The sequence below is a fragment of the Tinamus guttatus genome, unplaced genomic scaffold (genome assembly GCF_059628265.1).
Source record: "Tinamus guttatus ecotype Peru unplaced genomic scaffold, ASM5962826v1 Tinamus_guttatus_pri_ptg000155l, whole genome shotgun sequence".
NCBI classification, from domain to species: domain Eukaryota; kingdom Metazoa; phylum Chordata; class Aves; order Tinamiformes; family Tinamidae; genus Tinamus; species Tinamus guttatus.
This window is the reverse complement of record NW_028288689.1, coordinates 5,036,689-5,059,349: the sequence shown is the minus strand read 5'-3', so window position 1 is coordinate 5,059,349 and position 22,661 is coordinate 5,036,689. Positions and strand designations below refer to the sequence as shown.

The window sequence follows — 22,661 nt, the reverse complement described above, 5'->3', positions numbered from 1 at the left end:
TGGCACGGCATGGAGTAGTAAGGAAACACCTGCAATAGTTCCTACTTCTATGCTTTGAAATGGGTTTATTACCTCCTGAGCACGGAGAAGTAATGAAGGGCTTCTTGTATGCTGGAATATATTACATGTCAAGGGATTTAATGAGGATCAAGTTTGAGTGGCTGAGTAAGGCAGGGGGAAAGCTTCTAGAATTTCCAAACTCTTAAAATACTTTTGTGGCTGATACGAAGGAGGCCCATGTAAATCTTTAGCTGAGAAAAGCCTTATGACTTGAATGTACATTTATTAGCATTCTGAAATAATCTTTCTGCCAAAAACTGGAAAAAACTTCAGCTTACATACTAAAGAGTTTTGCTTATAGCATGTTGAGCCCATTGTGCTTACTCGCACACTATTTATGTGAGCTATTCTTGGGTGGTTTCAAACAAAACTCTGTGCAAAGCAGCAGAACCCTGCATTTACCAAAAAAAAAAAAAAAAGGCATAACCAAGGAAAAAGATACCTAGGTAAGGAACTGAGTCCAATGTGTGCAACTACTCACTCTTTTTCATGCAAAAATTCCTTTTTATTGCAGGTTGTTTTGGCTTTCACAGAGAAAAAAGATAGACTGAATTTTCTTCTCTAACAGTAATCTGGATAGAGGCCAGAGATCTCATATGATACTTTAGAATCAGTTTCGAAATACTTTATCTTCCAGCTTATTTTTTCCCTTTAACATTATCAGTGCTGCTCCTATGCTTAGCTTAGGAGTTTGTCGAGTACTTGGGTGTTTAAATGCCATGGAGGGCATCCTCCATGGAATTTAACACACAGTAAACAACTGCTTTCAGAGTGCAGGCAACACCTCTGAAAGGAGGTGAAATAGACTGAATTTTTGAAGACGAGCAGGAGTTACTTGTGGAAAAATATAACATGGATCATATGTGAAGAAAGGCTGCACAAATCTCCATGGCTTAACTGAAAAAGTGAAGTTACAGTACTTCATGTTGCTTAAAAATAGGAAAAGTTTAGCAAACCGTGATAAAAGAATTGCCTTAACCTACTTCACCTCGATTTTGGATGGCAGTAGTTCCTCCAGCCCCACCAGTCACATTGTTTCTCTTTTGATAATCTGTGGTGTTTTCAGTGGCTTTCAGGCTGCTCTCGATGTCCAGCTTGGCTGTTTGCAGGGTCTTTTCTTTCTTGGCAGTGGAGGGAGCCAGGTAGCTCCGCACGACAGGTACTCTGAAGCTCCCGTCACACCTCTGATCCTTGATGCTCTAGTACTTGGAAAACTATCATAGTATTACAGAAAATGTTGCAGATCTGAAATAGTTGCATTTTGTAATATACATAGTAGTCTAAATACAGGGAGAGGGAAGAACAGATGAGCATGTATGTGTGGTGTTCTGTGAGAAATATTTGGGATCCTCCTAACGTTGGCTGATTAATGGTTAAGTCATGATAGTAAATCTAGTGTTCCTAAATAAAACACAAATTAGAAATGCATGTCTTGGAAATACTATTGACAGAGTTGCCGTATCCATGATTTGTTTTTTTTCCGTACCTTAGTATTTTCCTGCTTTATCTTCTGTTTAGTTTTATTTGCTATACCCTTTTTAGGGAAAAATATCCCAAATGATGATGTATAAATTTTGCATTCATTGGTGGGAATAATGAAGGCCAGAAATCTTTCTTCAATTAATAACTTTTTGCAGTGTTTTGCTTTAAAATTCTTTGACAGTTTTTCCCCCCACTCAAAGTAGGTTGCAGATGAAAAATAGCCAGTTGAGTAAGTGACTGCTGAGGGAAGGAATTTCCCACACTCCAGCCCCATTTCACTTTCATTAAAAAAAAAGGAAAAAACTCATACACAAACCTCCTTCCTTGCTCCTTTCAGTCAAGTAATTTTAAAACAATGTGCATATACATATGGATTCTATGAAATAGGTAAACATTAGTTAAGGAGAAGAAAACTGAGATAGAGGGAGGGCAGGCAATTAGCTGATTGCCATAAAAAAGATTCAGTGGCAGAAACAGGAGACTTAAGTTCTCCAGAGCCAAGTCCTTAATGTACCACCAGGTTTCCTCACCATTCCTAAAGTCAACATTTTCAACGTTGCTTGTCTGTATTTAAATAATTGGAACAGTCGTCCTGCTGTGTGGCAGAGTCCTGAAACCCTTTCCTTGTCAGCTGATGTCTCGTTTTTGCTCTCCCTGATTGTGGAGTTTAATCCTGGAGCTGAATTAAAAGCCTGTACTTCTTCCAGGATCACCATCCCTCCAAAGCTGGGCCAGCTCTGAAGCTACAGCAGGCTGCTCCTCCTGTTGGGGCCCTCCATGGATTCCAGCTCCTCCTCCTAGCTTTGTGCTCCTGAAAACCAAACAGAACTAGAGCAAGGAAAGGGGAAGAAGGGAAGATCAGTCCCCAAAACCCTTCTTTGAGCTTTCTCTGAGGGATCCGTTTTTCTGGGTTTTGTCCCATTTTCATCCTTGTGCTGATTTCTTAGCTTCCTCTTTGGAATGTATCTGCTTTTGAGCCCTTTGCACAGCCTCTCCATCGCTATTTATATGACCACTCCTCGGTCCCCGTTGCTCTGTTTTAGAAATCTAGGATCATACCACTTTTTCTTTCTTATTTTTTTTTCAATTGACTTCTGAGGGACATCACCAATTTGCTAATAATCCAGATTCAAAGGCAGTTTTGTGCCCCTGGAGAGATCCTCTCCTCAGCCTCTCTGCGCTCCTAGGGGAAGAGGTGGCCAAGCATGGGTAAAGGACCCGAGGATCTGTACCAAATATTCATTAGACACGTGGAGTGGTATTCATTATCCACATGTTTTACTTTCTAGTTTATTTAGTTTTGTGTATGTGTTTGCCATGACTTTTCCTTCCTCCTCTCCCATTGATTTTAGCCAGCAGCCAACATACATAGCTTTTGCATACAAAAAATCAGGAAATAACCTGGGTTTTGCTAAGGATTCTAGCAAACCTCTGCAAATAGCCTCACCTCTCTGTCCTGAAGCCTAACAAAAACTCCAAGTGGCCTCTAATACTGAAAATAGATCTCTTCCTAAATGCCTGACATCCCATGGAGGGGGAAGAAAAGAAAGCAAATGTTTTAAAATAGTCTTATTCTCTGGGAAAAAAACTGCAAGTGGTTTGTATCTCAGAAAAAAAAAAAAAAAAAAACCTCCCTAAAACAAAGCTAGAAACTATTTCTGGGTGTATGTGTTTGAAAGATGAGGCCAAGATGTATTTTACCTTAGGGGACCTCGCGGTGTCCTGCGGTAGATGGTATCTGAAATTTCTGCAGCTCTGCTGGTTTTAGACAGAACGCTGTTCCCTGCTGGTGATTCCGGCCCTTTTGCCGGCGTCTCTGCTCGTGGTGCCGCTGCACGGCGCGGGCCAGGCCTGCGGTCAGACAACGCGGCCGGGGAGGAGGGAAGTCCTGGGGCGCCTTGTGGTTGACACTCGTTTGTGGAGCACCCACACCCGGTTCCCAGGGCTAAAACTTGGGAGGCTGATGCAAAACAACCCCTGGGCAGGGCACCCGTGACAGCTGCATTAAGCTTAAGTGAGTCATTGCCCTGCAAACTGTTTGGTGTTTTTTTTTTTTCTTTTTTTTTTTTTCCTTTTGCGTGTTTTTAACTACATGGCGAACGTACAAGCAGGAAGTTTTTAGACAGTGTGGTTCAGCCTCGTGGTCCCAGAGGGTTTGAGCTGCCTAATAAACACGGAAGGCATTAAACAAGTACTTAACTGACAGACCCTTTAAAAATGTTGGAATTTTAGCCATAATTTCCTTGAGACAAATGGAGCAAATTGTGGTCAGAGTTTGGTAGATATTCTTCCTTCATCTGCCCAAGTTCTGCCTTACATGGAAATTTCTCAGCTTTAGTTGCTTGGCAAATGTGAAGTATCTTTGCTTTGTGTGCAAAAACTAGAGAGGCACCTACATTTCCCACTTGCTGGAAGAGCTGGAAGTGCTTAGCTTAGTTGCAGATGCTAAACCCGTGTCCCGTCCTATTCAATGAGAGAGGACCATGCACCTTGCGGTCAGGTCGGACGCTCTTGCTGTGCTCGAAGGGCACGGTGGTGATCCCGATGGAGCTCTGCACCATCAGGCAGCCCAGGACTTCTTTTGGTCAAATCCCCGTTTGTAAGATTGAATGTGGCATGTTTTAGGAACCAGATAAGTCTTCTTGTTCCTCAAGGCCCCAGTGTATCTCTAAGCAAATGTAATCTCAGGTAGCATTCTGTAGTCCCATGTACTCAGCCTCCGGTGTCTCAAAGGACAGATGTAAATATATCCTCAAATGGAGTTCACAGCTGATGAAATCCCATCTGTGAAGAAACACATCAGAGCACTGGACGCTGACCACAAGTCCATTAATTACATAACAAGTTGCTAACTTGTTGGTTACCAATCCTGGGGTGAGCACCATTGGGTAGGAGCTTGTTCAGCACTCAGTACCGCCGTGATGGCCCTGTTAGAATTGCCAGCAAGAAATAAGTATGGCTTTCTGCGTATAAAGTATTCTTCAAAGAGCTCTAGACTTAAAAATATGCATTCTGAAGGAGCATCTATAGTTTATGCCTGCCAGGATTTAGGTTAGATAACCTCGAACAAAAAAAGTGTGACTTGAATGTGTCAGAAACTTAAGCTTATTAGTTAGGGCAGAGCTTGGTCGAGCGTTTGGAGTTTTGGCTGGCAAGCGTGATGGCAAGGAGGCAAAGCTGCTGTTGTGCTTGATTTTCTAGCACCATGAGGCAGAACATTTGACCACCCTCTGACCGCTTGTAGGCCCACAGTGGAAGTCACCTTCAGAAGGCAGCCTGTCTCAACCAACCCTTTTGGCAACAGTGGGTTGAACTGCTTCGCTGTGACCTGGTGTGCTGTGCACACCCAGAAGATTCAGTTCAGTTGTCTAAAGTGGTGTCTGTTGCCGTTTGAGATGCCCTAATAGACTGCAGGCAAATCACAGAAACAGAAAGCATCCATATGAAAGAGTGCAGTTCCCAAATGTAAGGACCAGCAAAATGAGGATGTGTTTCAGACATAGTGGTTCTGAGGGATAGTGCTAGAGTGCTTGTTACCACGCTAAGAATTGTCCATTTTAGTTATTTTTGCCTAAAGAATGAGGGAATATTTTGTCCTTACAGAGTTTTAAAGTCTATGGTGGGCAAATATGACTTGTGCATCAAATGAATATTGCTTTAGAGGTATTGCTTTAAAGGTGGCTTTCTCTGCTTCTTTGTGTGGGGAAATAAGGGCACTGTGCTATTCAATTGTATTTATTGCTTTATATACACATATACATAAGTGCCTATATATATACGTACATGTAGATAGATACATTTTACCAGCAACTCTTTGCAAGATCCTGGCCTCTGGCTTCTTCTTTCCTTGGTCCTGGCTGGTAGCCATAAGAAGTTCAGTAAACTCATCTTTATTAGACTTGCACGCTGAGCTGTGACTAACCTAAGGAGAGTGTGGTCAGACCAGCCCACCCCAAGCAGGAAAGCTAAGGGGGTGCCAAACTAGGGAAACTGAACTAAACCGAGGTGGCACGTTAGCCAACATGAGCTGTTCCTCTATCCTGATCTTGCTACTGAATCAGTCATCTCTCTCTTTAACCTTACGATTGGAGTAGGTAATTGCTGCCTAGGCCTCAGTAACAAGTCATTTCCTTGGGAACCTCAAAGTACTGTTTAATTTCAAGCTCCTATTTAAACCTTAGGCCAAAAGCTGATATATGAAAACTCAGGTATGAGTTCTTAGAGCATTAACACAGAATAAACAGCACAAAATAATTCTTAGTTCTCTGCCTGCTGAGTGTTGTGGGTGCTGTCTGTCAAGCGAGATCAGACTTTGTTAATAACCCACAAGTGCCTCCCAGGTGGCTTTCAAAGAAACACTTCTGGGGTTTTGACATCTAACATGATAGCAGAGTGCATTTGCTGCTGAAGGATTCTGACAAAGGCTTTTTTCTTCTTTGCCAGCTTGGAAATAAAAAAAAAAAAAAGGTTTTATTTTTTATTTTCTAAGATGAGCCTTAAATCTTCTTCATCAAACATCAACAAAATTCCTAACTAAAGTATTTTCTTGGCACCCCCTCTCCTAGTGCATCAGAGGGCCAGCCTGGTCCTCCCAGGCATTTTTAAGTTCCCTGTGCTCCCGATATTTCCAGTTGGCAGTGACTTTTTTAATAATTGAGAAGACAGAAGGGCAAAACAAAGCACAAAAAGCATTTCTTTGAGTGCAAGCTATTAGATATCAACTGAGCAATCTCTTACAAGAATAACAGTGCAATGTAAAAACATTTATTGCCAGTAAAGGGACAAGTTCCATTTTGACTTACCTGGCAAAGTTAAGAAAATTGCAACATACTATTTAACCACTCAAATGTCTATCTTCTCCCTGTGCAGCCCATAAAAGTTTGCTCCATGGATAAGGGCCAGGTTGTCTCCATCCTTTCCTCCAGCAATATTGTGAAATTCTTGACAGCATTTTCGCTCTTAGTCTTCCAGGCCCTACAAAAGTGCCTCTCATGCGAGGTGAGAATGTTTTCCATGTTGCCTTATTAACCTTTTCAGGAATACCCTGAATGAACACAGGATAACCAAAGCGACTTAGAAAACCAAACTTGAGAAGTCACTGGTTATGAATTGGTCGGCCATGTGGTCTTTTTAGAACTGTAGTTTTACTTATAGGTAAATAAATAAAATCCTATTGCCGCATCCAAGCTCCTCTTTTGCCGATTAAGAAGAAGTAGTGTAACTTGGATCCTAGTTTTAAAAGTCTAATGCGGCATGAAATAAATAGCTCTTTTGACAACACAGAATGGAAAAAAAAAAAAAAAGGAAAGTTGATTATTAAAGTGCGTGTGAAAACCATCTTTATTGCTCTGTTGTTGTTTTGGCCTCGCTCTGAGCCGCGCAGAGGGCTGCAGCGAAGTAGGAGCGTGTCTCTTGGCAGCCCCTAATAAGCAGCCCTGCGAAAAGTCTCCGTGAAAAGCCCCATGAAATTGGGGATTTTGCTGAAGAAATAGGAGCAGGGAAATGTTGCATGAGCTTGTGAATGCCGAGTTGTGGCTTTTTGGAAAGCAATGGGCGTTGCTGGTAAAGGGGGCAAGGGAAATGTCTGCAAAGAGACAAAATACCTTTTCTCTTGTTTCGACAGCGGAGGTCCCCCTTCCTTCCTTATTTTTTTATTTTTCTTTTTAATACATGAGAAAGCAGCAGTGAGCAGGCCACCTGTTAGCACCCTATCAGTACAAATTGTCACGTTCTAGTGGCCACGGAGCAGCTTTGCTTTCTTGATGGGGTAATACGACTTGCTAGTCTGAAGCAGGCACTAATTACCAGCAGGTTCCTGCTGGCCTTAGGGAATCTACAACCCAGTGGTCCCACAGGTGAGGCTGTGCCTGTTCTTAAAAGGTACCCTCCTCTTGCCATGCCTGGCTCTGCGTGGCAACTGCCAACTACCATAAAAAGTCAAATCCAACGGCTCGAACTGTTTTCCTCTTACAGGCCAGATAGAGCCCTAACGCCTTCCTCGTGGGGTGCCGTGCACATGGATCTGCTTTCCTGGCTTTCCTGAAAGGGTGTGGGTGAGCCTCAAGGAAACAAAAACCGTGATTTGCCATAAAGGTTTTGTTTAACTGATTAGAAGAGAAATAAAGATTTTATTTTCCTGTCTTATATGTAAGCACTTCAGAGACCCTCGTGTACCCAAATTGAAGCTCTGCTTTGAGAATATATAGGAAAGAGGAGAAAGGTTTTCTAGCTTTGGGAGAGCGTTGCATGGAAGTTCTGTTGTTTTGGCATCATCAGATACCTTCCACAAGAGCATTAGTGCTGCTAGAAGTTGGCCTGGGATTAATGTAGGGTTCGTTTTCAGATTCGCATAGCTATCCACTGAGAAACTTGGAAGAGACCTTTAATTGCTACACAGAGAAGCAGCCTCGTGTCACTCCGAAAAGGAGAGAGGATCAGATTTTTCCTCTGATACTCACATTAAAGTGACCAATGAATATAGCACCCACAGGTCTGAGGGCAGATTTTTTGGCCCAAATATTTTCTGACTTAATAAAACATAAAAAAGTCTTTGTGTAGCTAGTGCCTTGGGTTTTGCTTTTCGGAAAGTGTTTTATTTCCCTGGCATGCCTTCTGCAGCATCCAGTGAACATTGGTGGAGCCTGAAATAATTTATCAAGAAGAATTTTCTTCCCTGAGATGAGGCTGCTCAAGTTGCAAGACGTTCCCAAGTGAGCTCTGTAATGAGTGATAGATGAGGAAAAATAACAGGAAGGATCCTCGAGCATTCCAAGCTTCACATGAAAAATGATAAATTTTTGGATGCTGTGTTTGGTACCAAGCCTGGAATTCTCCTAAATTTTGATAGTGGAGCCTTCAGTATGACACAGTGAGTCATAATATTTGACAAGTGTATACATTTTGGGAGATTTTCACTGGATCTTTAAGCACTTGTCAAGACTGCTGAGAAGAATACTTCAAGAAGAATTATGATTTCCTTTGAGAGTTTATGAAACTGTTCTTATTTTTTCTTAAAGCTCGTTTCCTTTTCTTCAAAATAAAAAGATTAAAAATAAGGCTGAAAAGGCTTTGTTGGACCTTTTTAGCAAAATGACAATCGAAGGCATCTGTGCACACTGTGCTCAGTTATTAAGTGATGTCTTCTGAAAATGTTTCCAGGTTTAGATCATTGTGTTCTTCGAATGTCACCAGCCAGTTACTTTTTTCTCATATTTACTTTAACATATGATTCTTGTGTTACATTGTCCTAGTAAGAGCTGTAACGAGTAAGACAGATGGAGAGGTGCCCCGGGGCTGGCCAGGGTCTGACCTGCTGCTGGGCACGTCTGCCTGAGCCGAGGGCTCCTGGCTCTGCTCTGCTCGGCAGTGCTGGGCAGGGTGGTGGTCCGTGGATCCGGGGTAGATCAAGTGAACAGACCTATTTCCAGCTCTGCCACCTCAGAACGTGTTCATGACTGTGTCCAACTGAGTTCGTATTGATACAGCTTGAGTGTCCCTGCTTGCTTTTGAGGAGCAACAACCCCCAAGAGCCAACGCCGGGGTGGAAGGATGATCTATTTCCCGGGTTTCCGTGGATGTGCGGCCATCTATTTTGCTGGTGTGTCCCTCTCATGGAGCTGGACAGATCGTGGCATTTGTCCAAGATTTCTTTAAGGCTGTAAAAATGCAGGGTGATTTTTAACAGCCCTGATTTTGTGGGATTGCCTGGCTCCAGATGGAAGTGTTTGTCTTAGAGTCGCTGTTAAAAACAAGAAGCTCTGTCCCCAGCAGCTGCTCATGGCAGGTTCCCCAGGGCTGCCGCACCAGCACTGAGCCACGAGGACAGGGTGGCCCCCCTGAGTGTGGGGCTCGTGCTGGTGGTGCTTCTAGGGGGCTCCAGGGCTGGTGTTAATAGCCCCCTTTCCCACTGTGCTCCCCCTTGACTCTCAAAAGCAGATCTATTAGATGTTCCATGTTTGAAACAAAACCATCTTGATTTATTCTTGCAGAACTATACTATTTTACCAATGTAATGTGATGAGTGAAGTGAGAAGCTGTGTAGGTTGTTCGTGGTGAGGCAGGAGCTGTGGGAGGAATAGCCTGGAGGAGGAGGGAGAGGGGTGTCTGGGGCTTAGCCTGTAGCTGTCACCGCCACAGTCGGCCTCGGGGCCGTGCTCTCCGTCATCCCTGCTGAATCCCAGGCCTCATCAAAGCCAGCGTTTATCTTTGTGGGTCACCTGTGTTGTGTTGTCAAGCGTTTCTCTGTAGCCACTGGTGTTGGTTGTATAATTCTTTCTGAATGTGCAAATTGTCCCTAGTCAGGTGGAGCTGCAGCTTCATGAGAACACTGCAGAAAGTTGTGGACCCACCGGTGCCTCGCACACTGCGTTTTTTCCCATGTTTCCATGATCAGAGGCCACAAATTGCTGTTCACATGGGGCTGTGTATCCTGCACACAGGCACACACACTACACACAGCCTCGAAACCCCACAGATGTGCTCTGCTGATACTGCTGCAAAGGGGATTTGGGAGTGCAGCTTTTGAGGGTTTCCTTGTTGAGAACATTTGACCTTTGCTTTTCCTGCTTTGAGAAGTTTGGGATAGTTTTTTGCTGTTTTCATGGGAAGGCAAAGATTTCTGAGTAGTCTTTGGCTGGATCTCAAATCCTGAGGTATTGAAGTGTGACCTGATAATTGAGGACTCAGAAAAGGGTGGTGTTTAAATAAACTATCTGGTTTTGAACATTCTAGAACTATCAATTATTAAAATTTAAACAAATCCCAGGAAGCCCATGGCATGTTACATACAATATCTAGAAACATCTGAGCTGAGCTTACATTCACTTCTTTTCTTCTGAAAAGACATCATCTCCTCTGAACACAATAGAGCTAGTACTTCTCTTATAAATAGTGAATGCTTTATAATTACATGCAGTCCTAAAGCTGGTTCCTATTATTGCAGAGGTTTTGAGGGAGGGTTTGTGGATTGTTGTTTTTTTCCAGAGTGGGGTCCCATCCACTTCTATTGTAGTGTATTGGCTATGATTAGTATAAGTTTGGGTGTGAAAATGTTCAGGTCTAATGAGTGTCTTGACTTTTGTGTCACTTTCTTGCTTTGATATAGGAGCCCCTGGCTAAGGATCTGTCTGTTCAATCAATAATCTGTTTCCAAGTGGAGCATATATATATATAAGTAGTTCAGCCTTTCAAATTCATGTGATATAAACAGTATGTGGTTATAGCTCAGGTGGGTGAATCCTCATGAAAAATAGGTATTACTGATTGATAGAATTCAAGTCAACATTGTCTTACAGCCTTTTGCTTTTCTTTTGCTTCAGGTGAACTGTGTGATGAGGTGATCAACCATTGCGTTCCCGAGCTAAATCCCTGCCAACATGAGTCCAAGTGCATCCCCCTCGACAAGGGATTCAGGTGAGAGTGTGCCTGTATAGGTCAGATCCGTGTGCTTGGATGGGGTTGAACTGGCAAGGAGTTTGGGGCAAAGAGCAAAAAACATCAACATAAATTTTAAAAATGCATGGCTATACTTCACATCATGTTGCATATTAACGCAACTGTACATATTTCTTCAGGTGTCTGAGGTTTCCTTGGAAGTGATGGATGTATCTCAGAGCAGAGCAATTATTCTTGAATCAGAGCGTGACAAAAAAGCAGTGCTTGTGAAATAGAGGCTGCAAAATACTTTATCCTGCATCGGAAATTTCCTTAGGTTTTCCTTTGGGCAGCCATCAGTTCAGATAGCCTAAGCATGAGGAGATACAACAGATGTAACTCAGTCTCCCTCCAGTGCTGGCTCACTGTTTAAAATCCAGTCCTCAGTCTAATTACTAAGAAGGAGGGAGAAAAAAAAAAAAAAAAAAAAAAAAACCTTTTGTGGGCAGATGGTTTGACTAAGGGTCTCCGCAGGGCCCACAGGCTTCCCGGGAGGAAGGCTGGGATGCGGGAGAGTGGCGGCCTCCCAGCACCCCAGCGTGGAGCCCGTGGGACGGACGCGCTCTCGGTCTTCCCGGGCACTTGCAGTTTGGGTCAGCCTGGACCCGCATGCGATCAGCACTTGAGAGGAGTGCAAACCACCCCACAATGTATTTCATTACAGGTACACAGAGGCAAGACAAGGCAAGACAAGGTTTTAGTGATGCTGGCTACTGTGCTAGACAGTATTTACAACTCATGCTTTGCTTTTGGGTAAAAAAACCTCCAGACAGACATGCTTCCAACTCTCAAGGAAGGCAAAGTTGTTAAATCACCCAGACAGTTCCTGAGCGAAGCACAGACAGTGGAGAAGGAGGCGTGTGCTGCTACATGGACAGTCCCTGATGTTCTTTGCAGCCTTCATTCCTAGCTAATCCATCATTCAGCTAATCCAGTAGTTAGAGCACATTATGAGGAAACACCTTGGAACTCAGATTGCCCAGGCCCCGAGGTAAATGAGGGCATGGGGACTGCTGGGGCCCTGAGCAGGTTTCCCCTTGCTGGAAGGGTTTTCAGAGCAGAGTACTTTGGGCTGATGAGGCTCTTGCTCATTTGCTCACTCTGAGGAAGGGTGCATCAATTGGTGCTCTTTGCAGTGCTGCCCTTAACCTTTGCAGGGAGCCTAAACCCTGAGCATTTTCTCCCACTATTGGAATCATTATTGCCGTTGTTCACAGACTGCCACTCAAAAATGGAGAATTTCTGTACTTGTTCTCTACTGTTTTGCTTTCTAGCAGGCCAGATTGGTGGGGTGAAAGAGCCTTCCTTTCCTTGAAAGTACTTTTGTCCCAGTACTGATTTTTCTTGTATACCTTGGTTGCACCAAACAATTCAGAAACGGGCTGAGATCATTCTGCAGCTCTGCCTCGAGGAGATGGACCCTGCCATGTGCAGGACGAGCCGGGCGCGGGCTCTGCTCTCGTCCTGGCGGGTGGTAACGGCAGCGGGGACCCGGCACAGCCGCTTGCTCCCCACCTTTGGCTTCCTCCCTACGCTTTGCCAGGTTTGTCGGGGCGTACCTGAGATCCACAGAGGAAGGAAAAAGATTATGAAGAAATAGCAAAAAAATAGCAAGCCAAATTATCTGTTGATAAGGGAAAATCTGTTTTGGCCCTACAGTGGAAACTGTGAATTAATAGAATGAGTAATATAGTTGTTGAGTGCATACAGATACAAATCTCTATGTATAGGCCAACATTTTGAATGCTAAAGGGCATGTTTTTTGAGCTCTTTTTACTGGGAGTGTTGCCATTGCTGCCAGGCTATAGCAGAAAGGAGCATCCCAAATGTGCTGCCGTTGGATGGGAACTGGGGACATGAGACACTCCGGCTGGTCTTAGCAACTCCTCTTCCAGTGTTTTATACTCAGGAGTTGCATATGGCAGCCCGTGTGCCCGACGCTTTCCTGCATTGCCCTCGTGCTGATCTGCAGTCAAAGGGCAGCTTGCAGGGGCAGGACCCTGCTTTTCTGGGAGCAGCTGGGCACAGCAGCCCGAGGCCACGTTTCTCACCTGTGATGCTCCAGGCAGGCATTCTTGGTAGCTTCAGCTGAGATGTGTCACACTATAAACTCAGGAATGATTGGCCTAAAAGGAATTCCATGACTGCAAAGGGAAAGCCAAGCTTGGACTGTTTCAGTGCATGTTTGGCTGTGCAGAGCTCTCTGCTTTCTAAGCTAAGATTGCAGGTGGCTTTCCTCACTTCCAGCCCCCAGATCTTTACTGCACTGTTATTGTAGAAGAAGGGTAGCTTTCTGTGTGCCAGACAAAAAAAAAAAAAAAAAAAAAGCATTTAACACAATGAAATGACTTCTAAAAAAATAACTTAAGGAAAGAAGCATGTTTTTCCATTCACTGCAGTGATGTTGGAACATGGTATAAATATACTTTATTATTCTAGGGCTTTGGAATTATTACCTGACAGCTTAAAACGCTGATTTAATGCAGCCCTGCAGAGAAAAGTGGTGGTTCTGTCATTATGGAGATAGCCAATACACATCATAAAAGTGATGCATGGAGGCCCCGAATAAGGCGCTGCACATCGTTCGTTATTACATCACTTTATATTAGGACTGTGGGGATCAATAAAAAGCAACAGGATTAAATGCTGCCAATTCCCCCCACAAAGTCCTTTGATTGACATTATTTGCTCTCAGGTGTGACTGAGATTTTGCCAAAAAACATTGCCCGCTCCTTGCAGTTTGGGGAAGTCAGACCTTTTCCTTTTTGCTCTGTTTTGTCACCTCCGTTACATTAATTGCAGTATTCCCTGAACTACCACGATGCAGAAACGCAATTGGGACACACGGAGCAGGAGCATCAGCCGCCCTGCAGCCTCTGAGGGTCACACTGGGGCTCTTCCATGGGGACCCCGTGCCCCTGCGTGACCTCGTCCATCCTGCACCTTGCAAGCGCGCGGCTCCCAGGCCAGGGGCTCCAGGAGGGGCTCATAGCCCTCTCCTACGTACTGGGGAAATAACCCCATCTCTGCCCTTGTTTGGGTTTGAGCAATGCACTTTTTGTTTTCCAGATGTGCAGTAAAATCCAGCTGGGAGAACTGCAGTGTGTTTTATGGACTAAAATGTGTTCATGAATAAACATTTCTCCAAACTATAGGCTCAGAAAGAGGCTCTTCAGCAATCCCCAAAGGTCCGGTCCTAGCCAGAGAGCCTGGGCCGTGTTTTCCCCGGCCAGGTTCTCAACTTGGCGAGGCTCCTTGCAGAGCTGCAGCTGCAGCGTTGACACGTGTCTGACAGCGGCCACTTGCCTTGCAGGTGCGAGTGCTCGCCCGGCTACAGCGGCAAGCACTGCGAGCTCGACGCCGACGACTGCGTGGGCCACAAGTGCCGGCACGGCGCCGCGTGCGCCGACGCCGTCGACGGCTACACCTGCCTCTGTCCCCAGGGCTTCAGGTAGGCGCCCGGCCGTCGCGTCGGGGCTCTCCCATCTCCCACAGAGCTCACTGGACATGGGCCTGCTCCGCCTGGTGCCCAGCTCCCTGCTCCAGAGCCCCGGCTGGTTTTAAGGGGTTAAGAGAAACCCCAGAGTTGATGATTCCTAGTTTGTAAACAGCAACGTGTCCCGTGTGCGGTGCTGGTTTGCCCGCCCTCGCCTTTCCTGCTGAAACACACAGCAAAGCGCACACAGAAGCCGCGTGGAGATAAGGTCTGTGTGTGTAAGGGCAAGGGAGAGGAAATAAAATTACACACATGTGCCCTGAGATGTGGCTGCGGGAAATGGGATTGGGAATGCTTTGTGCCAGCATCTCCCTGCCCGCTGGTGGACGGGCGCGCTAAATATCCGCTCTGAGCGTCTGACAGCTGCCAATCTGTCTGACTCCTGGAAATCTCACTGGCTGTCAAAGATAAGTGTGCTTCTCCAAATGGATTCACTAATCAGTGCCTGAGGCTGGATCCTGGCTTCCTTCCAGCCAATCTGTCCTGTGTTTGAAATACACACAGGAGACAAAGCGGACTACCTGAAAAGATCAGTCTTGACAAAGCAGAAATTGCATGAACACTTATAAATCCTTTATTCTGCCTTGTATCTGCAACTGTTTTCATTCTTCTTGCTTTCATCCTTACTCTTTTTTTCCTCCAACGCACATTTTTATTGCAAAGCGGACAGGCTTCCCTGAAAGGGATTGATATATAACACGATGTCAGCCTGCGGTTTCACAGAGTCGGGCTTGTTATTTACAGGGTATCAGATATCCTCCGAATTTCAAATTCGTGCCTCTCTCACCGTGCTTCATTCTCTGCCTCAATCCTTTTGATGGCCTTAGGGATCTCCACAATTGGAGTATGGAAAGGACAAGAAGGGGCTGTCCCGCAGAGGAACTGTGCGTGTTCGGTGCTGTCTAAGCAGTGAAGAGCCGGGAGCTGGGGCTGCAGAGCCTTGCAGGGGTCATGGGTAACTCATGCCTCCTGTCTGCTCGTGGGGCCAAGGAGACCTCTGCTGCAGTGCCCTGCTTTTTAAGTCACGTCAGTTGTGGGCAGTGAAGAATGTGGGGTTTTGCAAGCAGCCAGGAGCCCAGTATTTGGCAGAGTTTTTGATCTGCAACACAGCCGAGCTGCATCGTTAGCATTAGGTAGGAGATCGATCTGGTCCCTCCTGTGTCCTGGGCAGCTGTTGGGGCAGTTAGTGCCAAGCTCCAGGCTGGCTCTTCTCCAACCAGGGGATTCACAGTGGGGACCTGGAGCAGCCTTGCTTGTCCCCGCTGCTTGGACAAGGGGTTTTCATTTCACTCCAAGTCCTTCTGGAAGAGGAAACCTTCTCCACGAAGCTCCAAAATCCTGCCGCTAGCTTAGACAACGCTTTATAGCCCGAGGTAGACTAGGGTGAGCAATATAATACCATGGTGCATGCCACCTGCCTGCTTGTCCTGCTCGAGATCCAAGGGGACAAGTGTCTTGCAGGAAAGAAACATTGTAGTGGTCGCTGTCAGGCCCTGACTGCCGGGGCTGGGAGGGAGTTGTTGACTTCTGAGCTCTCTGTCCAGAACAGTGTTTGTCTGGATGGAGTTCAAGATTAAAATTCTTCTAACAAATTAGGATCTCCTAATTATTCTTTTCATGACTTCAACCTTTTGTAGCTCAAAGGCCTCCTGCTCTGAAGGGGTTTCTGATTTTTTTTCCCCATCTCAAGATTGCAGTTGTCAAGGTGGTGCTTGACAGAGTTCAGGCTTTTGAAGTGCAAACTCATAAAGTCTGTCCCAGGCACTCGCTTTGAGGCAGGGAGACAACTTTGCAAGTAGCTGGAGGGTGTAGGTGTTACTGAGGAAGGCACAGGAAGCATCATTTAACACAGATAAGCAGGAGACCTCAGATGACGATCAGTACAGATTTTTGGCTAAATATCAAGAGTTTTTGCCCAACTGTGAGTTTGCAGAGTGGCCCCCCAGTTACCTGGAGTTTACTAGTTTATGTAGTTACCAAACACAGTTATTATGGAATCACACAGTAATAAAACGGTTAAAACTTCATGTCCTCACACTCACGAAGCACAGTTGGGCAAGTGGCCACCTCTGTTACTTTTTAGTAACAGGGCCCCACATGCAAGTGCGGTGGGGCTTGCAGGCCCAAAAAGTGGTACCTCGAACAAACTTGTTCTTCCTTCTTGGCGTTTGCTATTAAGGGCTCACTGGTAGCCGTGCTCTGTGCAGCACTCTAGGTGATCACTCAGCTCGAGTGCCTCTTTGCAATCACATAACACACTTTCTTCCTGAGATGCTTTCTGTGTGTTTTTTGCCCAAAATAAAATCCATTTACCCCCTGCAGGTGAACACATTGCCTAGAGTTAGTGAACCCCATTGGATAAAACCTAAGTTATCAAACCTTTCCTTTCGCAGTCCGCCTCACAGTAGTGCTGTCCTGAGGAGTGTTTCTCTGCTGGGGAAGCACATCCCGAAATTGCTCAGCTCCATGTTAAGCATTATTCCTCCACTGCGTGGATGTTTCAGAGTTCCCCACTGGGGTAGTTTGAAATAATTTGGGATAGTTTGCAGGAAACTCAACAGTCATTATTTAAATAAATGAAATTGTACCATGCAGAACCCAGTCCTGCGGGCTTGGGCAAGCTATGCCAGGCAGGCTGTGCTCCCCCTGCCACTGCTGGGGAGGAAAGAGGTTTCCATCCTTTAGAGGACAGGACTCTGGTTTCGGTGGCTGAGCAAGGTTGTTCCTGAATATGTCATGGGTGTTTTGTTTGCTCTTCTTGCACGTCTAATATTTCTACTATTTATACATGGAAATGGGCTTTTGGTTTCCATTCTCATTGTATCTAGTAAGACCGCCTATGAATTCCTTGAGCTTCCAGGTTGGGAAGACCTGAGCAGGGTTTGCTTTCCCACATACTCACACCTGTGTTTGGTTTGCAGCCACCTCTGGCTCTTGGAGATCTCCCTCCCCTTTACATTTTGCTGCTCTGTGTCACAAACAGCCAGAAACTCAGCTACAGTAAATGTAGTTGAGTGTTGCCCCGCACGAAGCGTGGTGCCAGCGCGCTGCCCGCGGTCGTTTCTAGCAGTTGCCCATGTGTTGATTCTGTGTTCTCTGATGCACCATGAAGCAGGTGAGGAGGCCGTAAGAAACGCTAACTGAGGCTGTGTTTTCCTTCCCGGGCGGGGTGCTTCTAAAGCGGGCTCTTCTGTGAAAACCCTCCGCCGATGGTGCTGCTGCAGACGAGCCCGTGCGACAACTACGAGTGCCAGAACGGGGCGCAGTGCATCGTGGTGCACCACGAGCCCGTGTGCCGCTGCCTGGCCGGCTTCGCCGGGCACAAGTGCGAGAAGCTCATCACGGTCAACTTCGTCGGGAAGGACTCCTACGTGGAGCTGCCGTCGGCCAAAATCCGCCCGCAGGCGAACATCTCCCTGCAGGTACGCCGTGCCCCGGGGGCTTCCGAGCAATACTGCTAGTTGTTTCCCTGATGGCAATACTGCTAGTTGTTTACCTGCTGAAGGGAGAGGACGTGTTGGTTCCGCAGTTGGAGCTGGCTTGCGAGCCACCTGGCTGCTCTGCAATCGTTGCAGCGTTAAGGAGCAACAGAGATGTCCCCTCACCCTTTGGACACGTGTCCTGCCCCATAATCTCAGCCCTCCTGGATTCCTAAGGCTGCAGTGTAACTGCCAGTGATATCAGCAAGCTTCACTGTCATCTTGCTGGTTTACAGCATAGAGCCGTCTTTCATCCTGCAGAAATTGGTGCTTAATATTAGGAGACCTTTTAAGAGAGGTCGCTCTAAATGGCCTTTCCAGGCATTATTTTGCTTACTCGTTTACTGTGTTCCCGAGATAAAGGCTTGGGATTTTGTTACAGGCCTATGGTTGCACTTAAATTTGGTGTGGGGGCTAAGGTTTAAAAGGCAATGGAAATGGGACACCATAGTTATCATGTTCTGCTGTGGGGTTTGTGTTTTTTGGATCAAAGGTATTCTGGATACTCAGTCCAATATCATGCTTAAGTGATTTGGAAGTTGTTTGCATTTGCAATTTAATAGGCATTAATTGATGCAACCCCAAATAAATGAAGGAATCATCTTTAGCTTTGTATGTTTTTCTAATAAAGAGATGGGTGGAACACACATGAGACCTAACGCATCTGTGTTTTAGGCCGCTCGTTGTTAATCTAGATTATTTCCATGCTAGACTCACCCTGCGAAGGGAGTGTAACATTTCAGATGTGAGGAGAAAGATCTCTGTATATTTGTTTTATTATATTTATTTTTCTCAATTCAAAGAGACTATTCCACAGTTGGAAATCATATTCTGGACTGCCTTCTTTAGTTGAATTGTAATTAAAATACCAATGTCAAGACATGGAAAAATAGACCATATTTCCATGAAGGAGTGGATGTTTAAAAGCTTATATGGGTGGTTCCTGCAGAATTTATTCTAGTGATCAAGCTGCGCACTTAATGTTTCTTTTCTTTAACAACTTGAATACAAAGTTCATATAAAAAATGAAGCCCACTCACATATATTGGACACTTTCATTTTTTTCTTACAAATTCCCTTTTATTTAATATTGTACAAAGGATTCTAGGATATTCTGAAATACGTGTGTTCCCAAAAGTTCCCCTATACCAAAGCTGAAAATCTCGACATTGTCCTCTTAAGGAAGGTCCTCAAAGCATGCATTGCCCCAGCCATAGCCTGAAGAATAAAACTGGTTATTGCAGCAAGTACTTGCAGATGATGTGCTCTCCTCGTGTTTCCCAGGCTGAATATTATTTTTGCATCCAGAAATTAATTGTCAGGGAATTAAAATTACAATGTAACACTGATTATTAAAACCAGATAGAAGAAACTTATTAAAAGTGTTAAAGAAATAAAACTAATCTTTAAGTAACATGTCAATGCAAAAAGAAATTTACTGTTTACTCTTGGCATTTAGCTGCCATCCTAATCAAATAACCAAATAGCCTCAAGAAACTTGTATTGTGAAAATAATGGAGGCAGTTTCTATCCAAAATCCCCATTAAGTCTCTCTTTTTATTTTCTGTGCTGTAGAGACAGTGAAGAGGTGGGGACAAGGAAAGCAGAGTATTTGGATTCTGATGTGGACTTAAGGATTTTTTCTTGATGTGCCTTAGAGCCATAGGGACGAAGGCTGCTGGGTTCTGTTGTTTCTTTCCAAACTTCCTATCTGACCTCAGCATGACTTGTTAATACTCGAGTTGAGTTAACAGCTCAGCTAGGTGTGGGGACGGGCCCTTCTTTCCTTCTTGTGCTGGTAGAAAGCCTGTGAGCAGCTCAGCACCTTCTGAAAACGTGTTTGCTTCTAAGTCCTTCTACTCCTGGAGTGGATCTTCCAAAACACCAGCTCAAAACAGGGTAATAACTGAAAAATGACTCATGGGTGGCTCAAAATAGAGCCATAGTCTAGTGACAGGGATTGGGAACCAGGTTCCCTTTGGAAGCAAGGGGACCCTACCAGTACAGAAGGCCAAACTGTTGGTGTACAGACCCACTCAAGGTCACCAAGAGCTTTTCCAATCTCATGTTTCTTCTCGTCTTTGTTAGTCATACATACGGTTCATTAAATAATAATTCAAGTGCATATGTTTTCTACATTATTTTAATGTATGCTTATTGTGTGCATTTTAATCACTCTTAAGCAACCTTACTTGTCTGTTAATGTTTCATAGGTAGCAACGGACAAGGACAACGGCATCTTGCTGTACAAAGGAGACAATGATCCTTTGGCTCTGGAGCTGTACCAAGGACACGTGAGGCTCATCTACGATACGCTCAATTCTCCACCTACCACAGTATACAGGTAAAGGCCTAACCTGTATCAAGACAGATTCAAAAGGAAAAAAAAAAAAAAAGATGGAGAGGTAGGAATTTTCCAAAATGTGTGTGGAAGAAGAACCCTTTGTCTTACTGCATCTTTTTTATCTATGAAATTAGATAAGGGAATTGGAGTGAAGCCTTAGCTATGGGCTGTATGGTTAAAAATTTACGTTTTGGTAAATGTTGTCCTTGAATCAGTTTCTCTTACGTTGATATTTAGCATTAACATACTGTACCAAGGCACAACAGTGACCTCAACAGTGTAAGTGCAGGATTAGCCTATGTCAAAGTAAGAGAAAGGATAAATTCCTCTCCAGGGAAAGGTTTGTAGAGCTCCCACCTATATCAGAAATGCAGAGGTGAACTGCAGGGCACTGTGGCCTTCAGCTTCTCATTTTGGCCTGCCAAACAACACAGTTTCTATTCATTAGTCTTCAGAAAAAAAAAAAAAAAAGAAAGAAAAGAAAGAAAAAAAAAGCTTTTACATTTGCTTTTGCAAAATGTAAAAGCAAAACCCATATGCAGAAGAGTTTCTTTAGAAAGGGAGGACATGCTCCTGTCTCCCTTGGTGCCTTCCAGCAGCTCCCAGGCGAGCTGCCTGCTGCTTATTTTTAAGCCCTTGAGAGGCTCCAGCTGATTCCTCGTGTCCACGAGGCTCTGGGGCTCAGCGCGGCTCCATGGCATTGCATGGAGCAAGGAGCCCCCCTTCCCTCCCGGGGAGAACATCCTATCCGAGCGCGTGCCAGGATGCCGCTAAAGCCACCAAGCAGGCTGCGCCTTGTGCTTGTCTTGGGAGATGTTCTCAGCACACAGTAAAATTTCAGTTTTCCAGAAACATGGAAGTTGTTTGTAGTTTCTTTTAGGGGAACTGTGATGTTTGTAAGAAAAAGAGAACTTTGCTTTTCATTCTTAATGCATAAAAGCAAGTGGGGTACCCCCGGGCAGGGATGTCTGCAGGAGGAGCAGTGACTTGTCCACTGCAGAGCGACGCACGTGGCGTGTCCCCAGTGGCTAGGAGAGAAGCAGTCCTCTGCGTGTGGCCAGTAATCCTGATTGATTCCACGTTAGCTTGGCGGTGTTAAATGGTTTTATGTCCCCAATTAGAAGATGGGGAAAGGCTCCTCGTGGGTGGGCAGCGTGCGAGGCGGCAGGTCCAGGCTCCTCGTGGGGACACGACGGCATCGTGGGTGACTCGGCCCTCCCTGCCATCGCGACGCGCGGTGCATCTGCTGCCTCTGGTAAAGTTGCCAAAGCTGGTGAGCATCAGTGTCCTCATTATTCCTGTGCCCTTCATATTGATCAAGGAGGAGGTCTCCATGCAGACTGACACCTCATTACCATAAGATTAATGGCCTGTTCCCTACATTTTCTACTGTGTCATCTGTTGAGATGGGAAAGTAGCTGCTTAATACGATGCCCTTTCTGAAATGTCACTCTAATCTTTTATTAGTTTAAGGAGTGGAGCAAAATGGGATTAGCATGGAGCTTGATGGGGAAAGATTAGATTGATTGAGAAAAACTGCAGCTAAAGAATGTCAGAAAGGGCCTCTAAATGGATTAAAAGACTTGTTTTCCTTAAGGGCCGAGGAAGGGGGAGGAAACCTATTTCTGTCCTTACAATTGTAAGATTTAAGGCTAGAAGGCGTGAGTGGATCCAGTCTGACCTCCCTGTGTTTCCTGCTTGACATTTGGCTAAGGCACAAGCTGTGTTTGGCTAACGCCTGGCTTCCAGCTAGGCACCCAGGTTTGACAGGAAAACACCAAGTGAAGGAAAATCTCTCATTTCCTTTAGTAGCTTGGACAATGGTCACTCATTTCCCTCATTCACACTCATTTCAGACATCAGCCAAATTTTCTAATTTGAATGTTCTTACTACCTTTCAGGGAATAAGAGAGGGTTTCTCTAGGGACTTGAAAGTTATGTTGTCCCGGGTGCTGACTCCAGTGAGTTGGTCTGTACTTGTACCTCCTGTTGAAACGGCCAGCTGAGCCGGTGTGGAGCGCGGTGCCCAAACGACTTCAGACATTTCAGGGACTCTTTCCTGCAGCTTCTACATTTTTTTTTTCATTATGCATCAGAAACAGGGATACTAGGAGAACGCACAGCGTTCAAAGCTCAGTCTCACCATTGGTAAAACTATTTGCCTTTTGTACCACCTATTCTGTAGTCCCTCATTTAGGTGTTTCATTTAGCTGTTTGAGAAGCTATGCTGGACGGCTGGTAGAGTCATTATCCCTGGCAATATCCATCCGGAGCTGCGGTCCTCCAAAGGGCTCTGCTCCTCGGAAGGGATGAGCAGTGCTTTGGCTCTCTGTTTCCTTCAGAAGTGTCTGCCAAAAGAGGAAGAGGC

At 45.1% G+C, this 22,661-nt stretch overlaps 1 protein-coding gene across 1 annotated transcript in view; it reads left to right on the top strand.

The window, feature by feature from the left end:
* Positions 1-22,661, top strand: part of SLIT3 (slit guidance ligand 3) — a 353,962-nt gene that overhangs the window by 312,957 nt on the left and 18,344 nt on the right. Inside the window, exons 29-32 of the mRNA XM_088522712.1 lie at positions 10,860-10,953; positions 14,288-14,425; positions 17,652-17,892; positions 20,163-20,293. Coding sequence (XP_088378838.1) covers positions 10,860-10,953; positions 14,288-14,425; positions 17,652-17,892; positions 20,163-20,293 — 604 coding nt within the window. The remainder of the gene's footprint in view (positions 1-10,859; positions 10,954-14,287; positions 14,426-17,651; positions 17,893-20,162; positions 20,294-22,661) is intronic.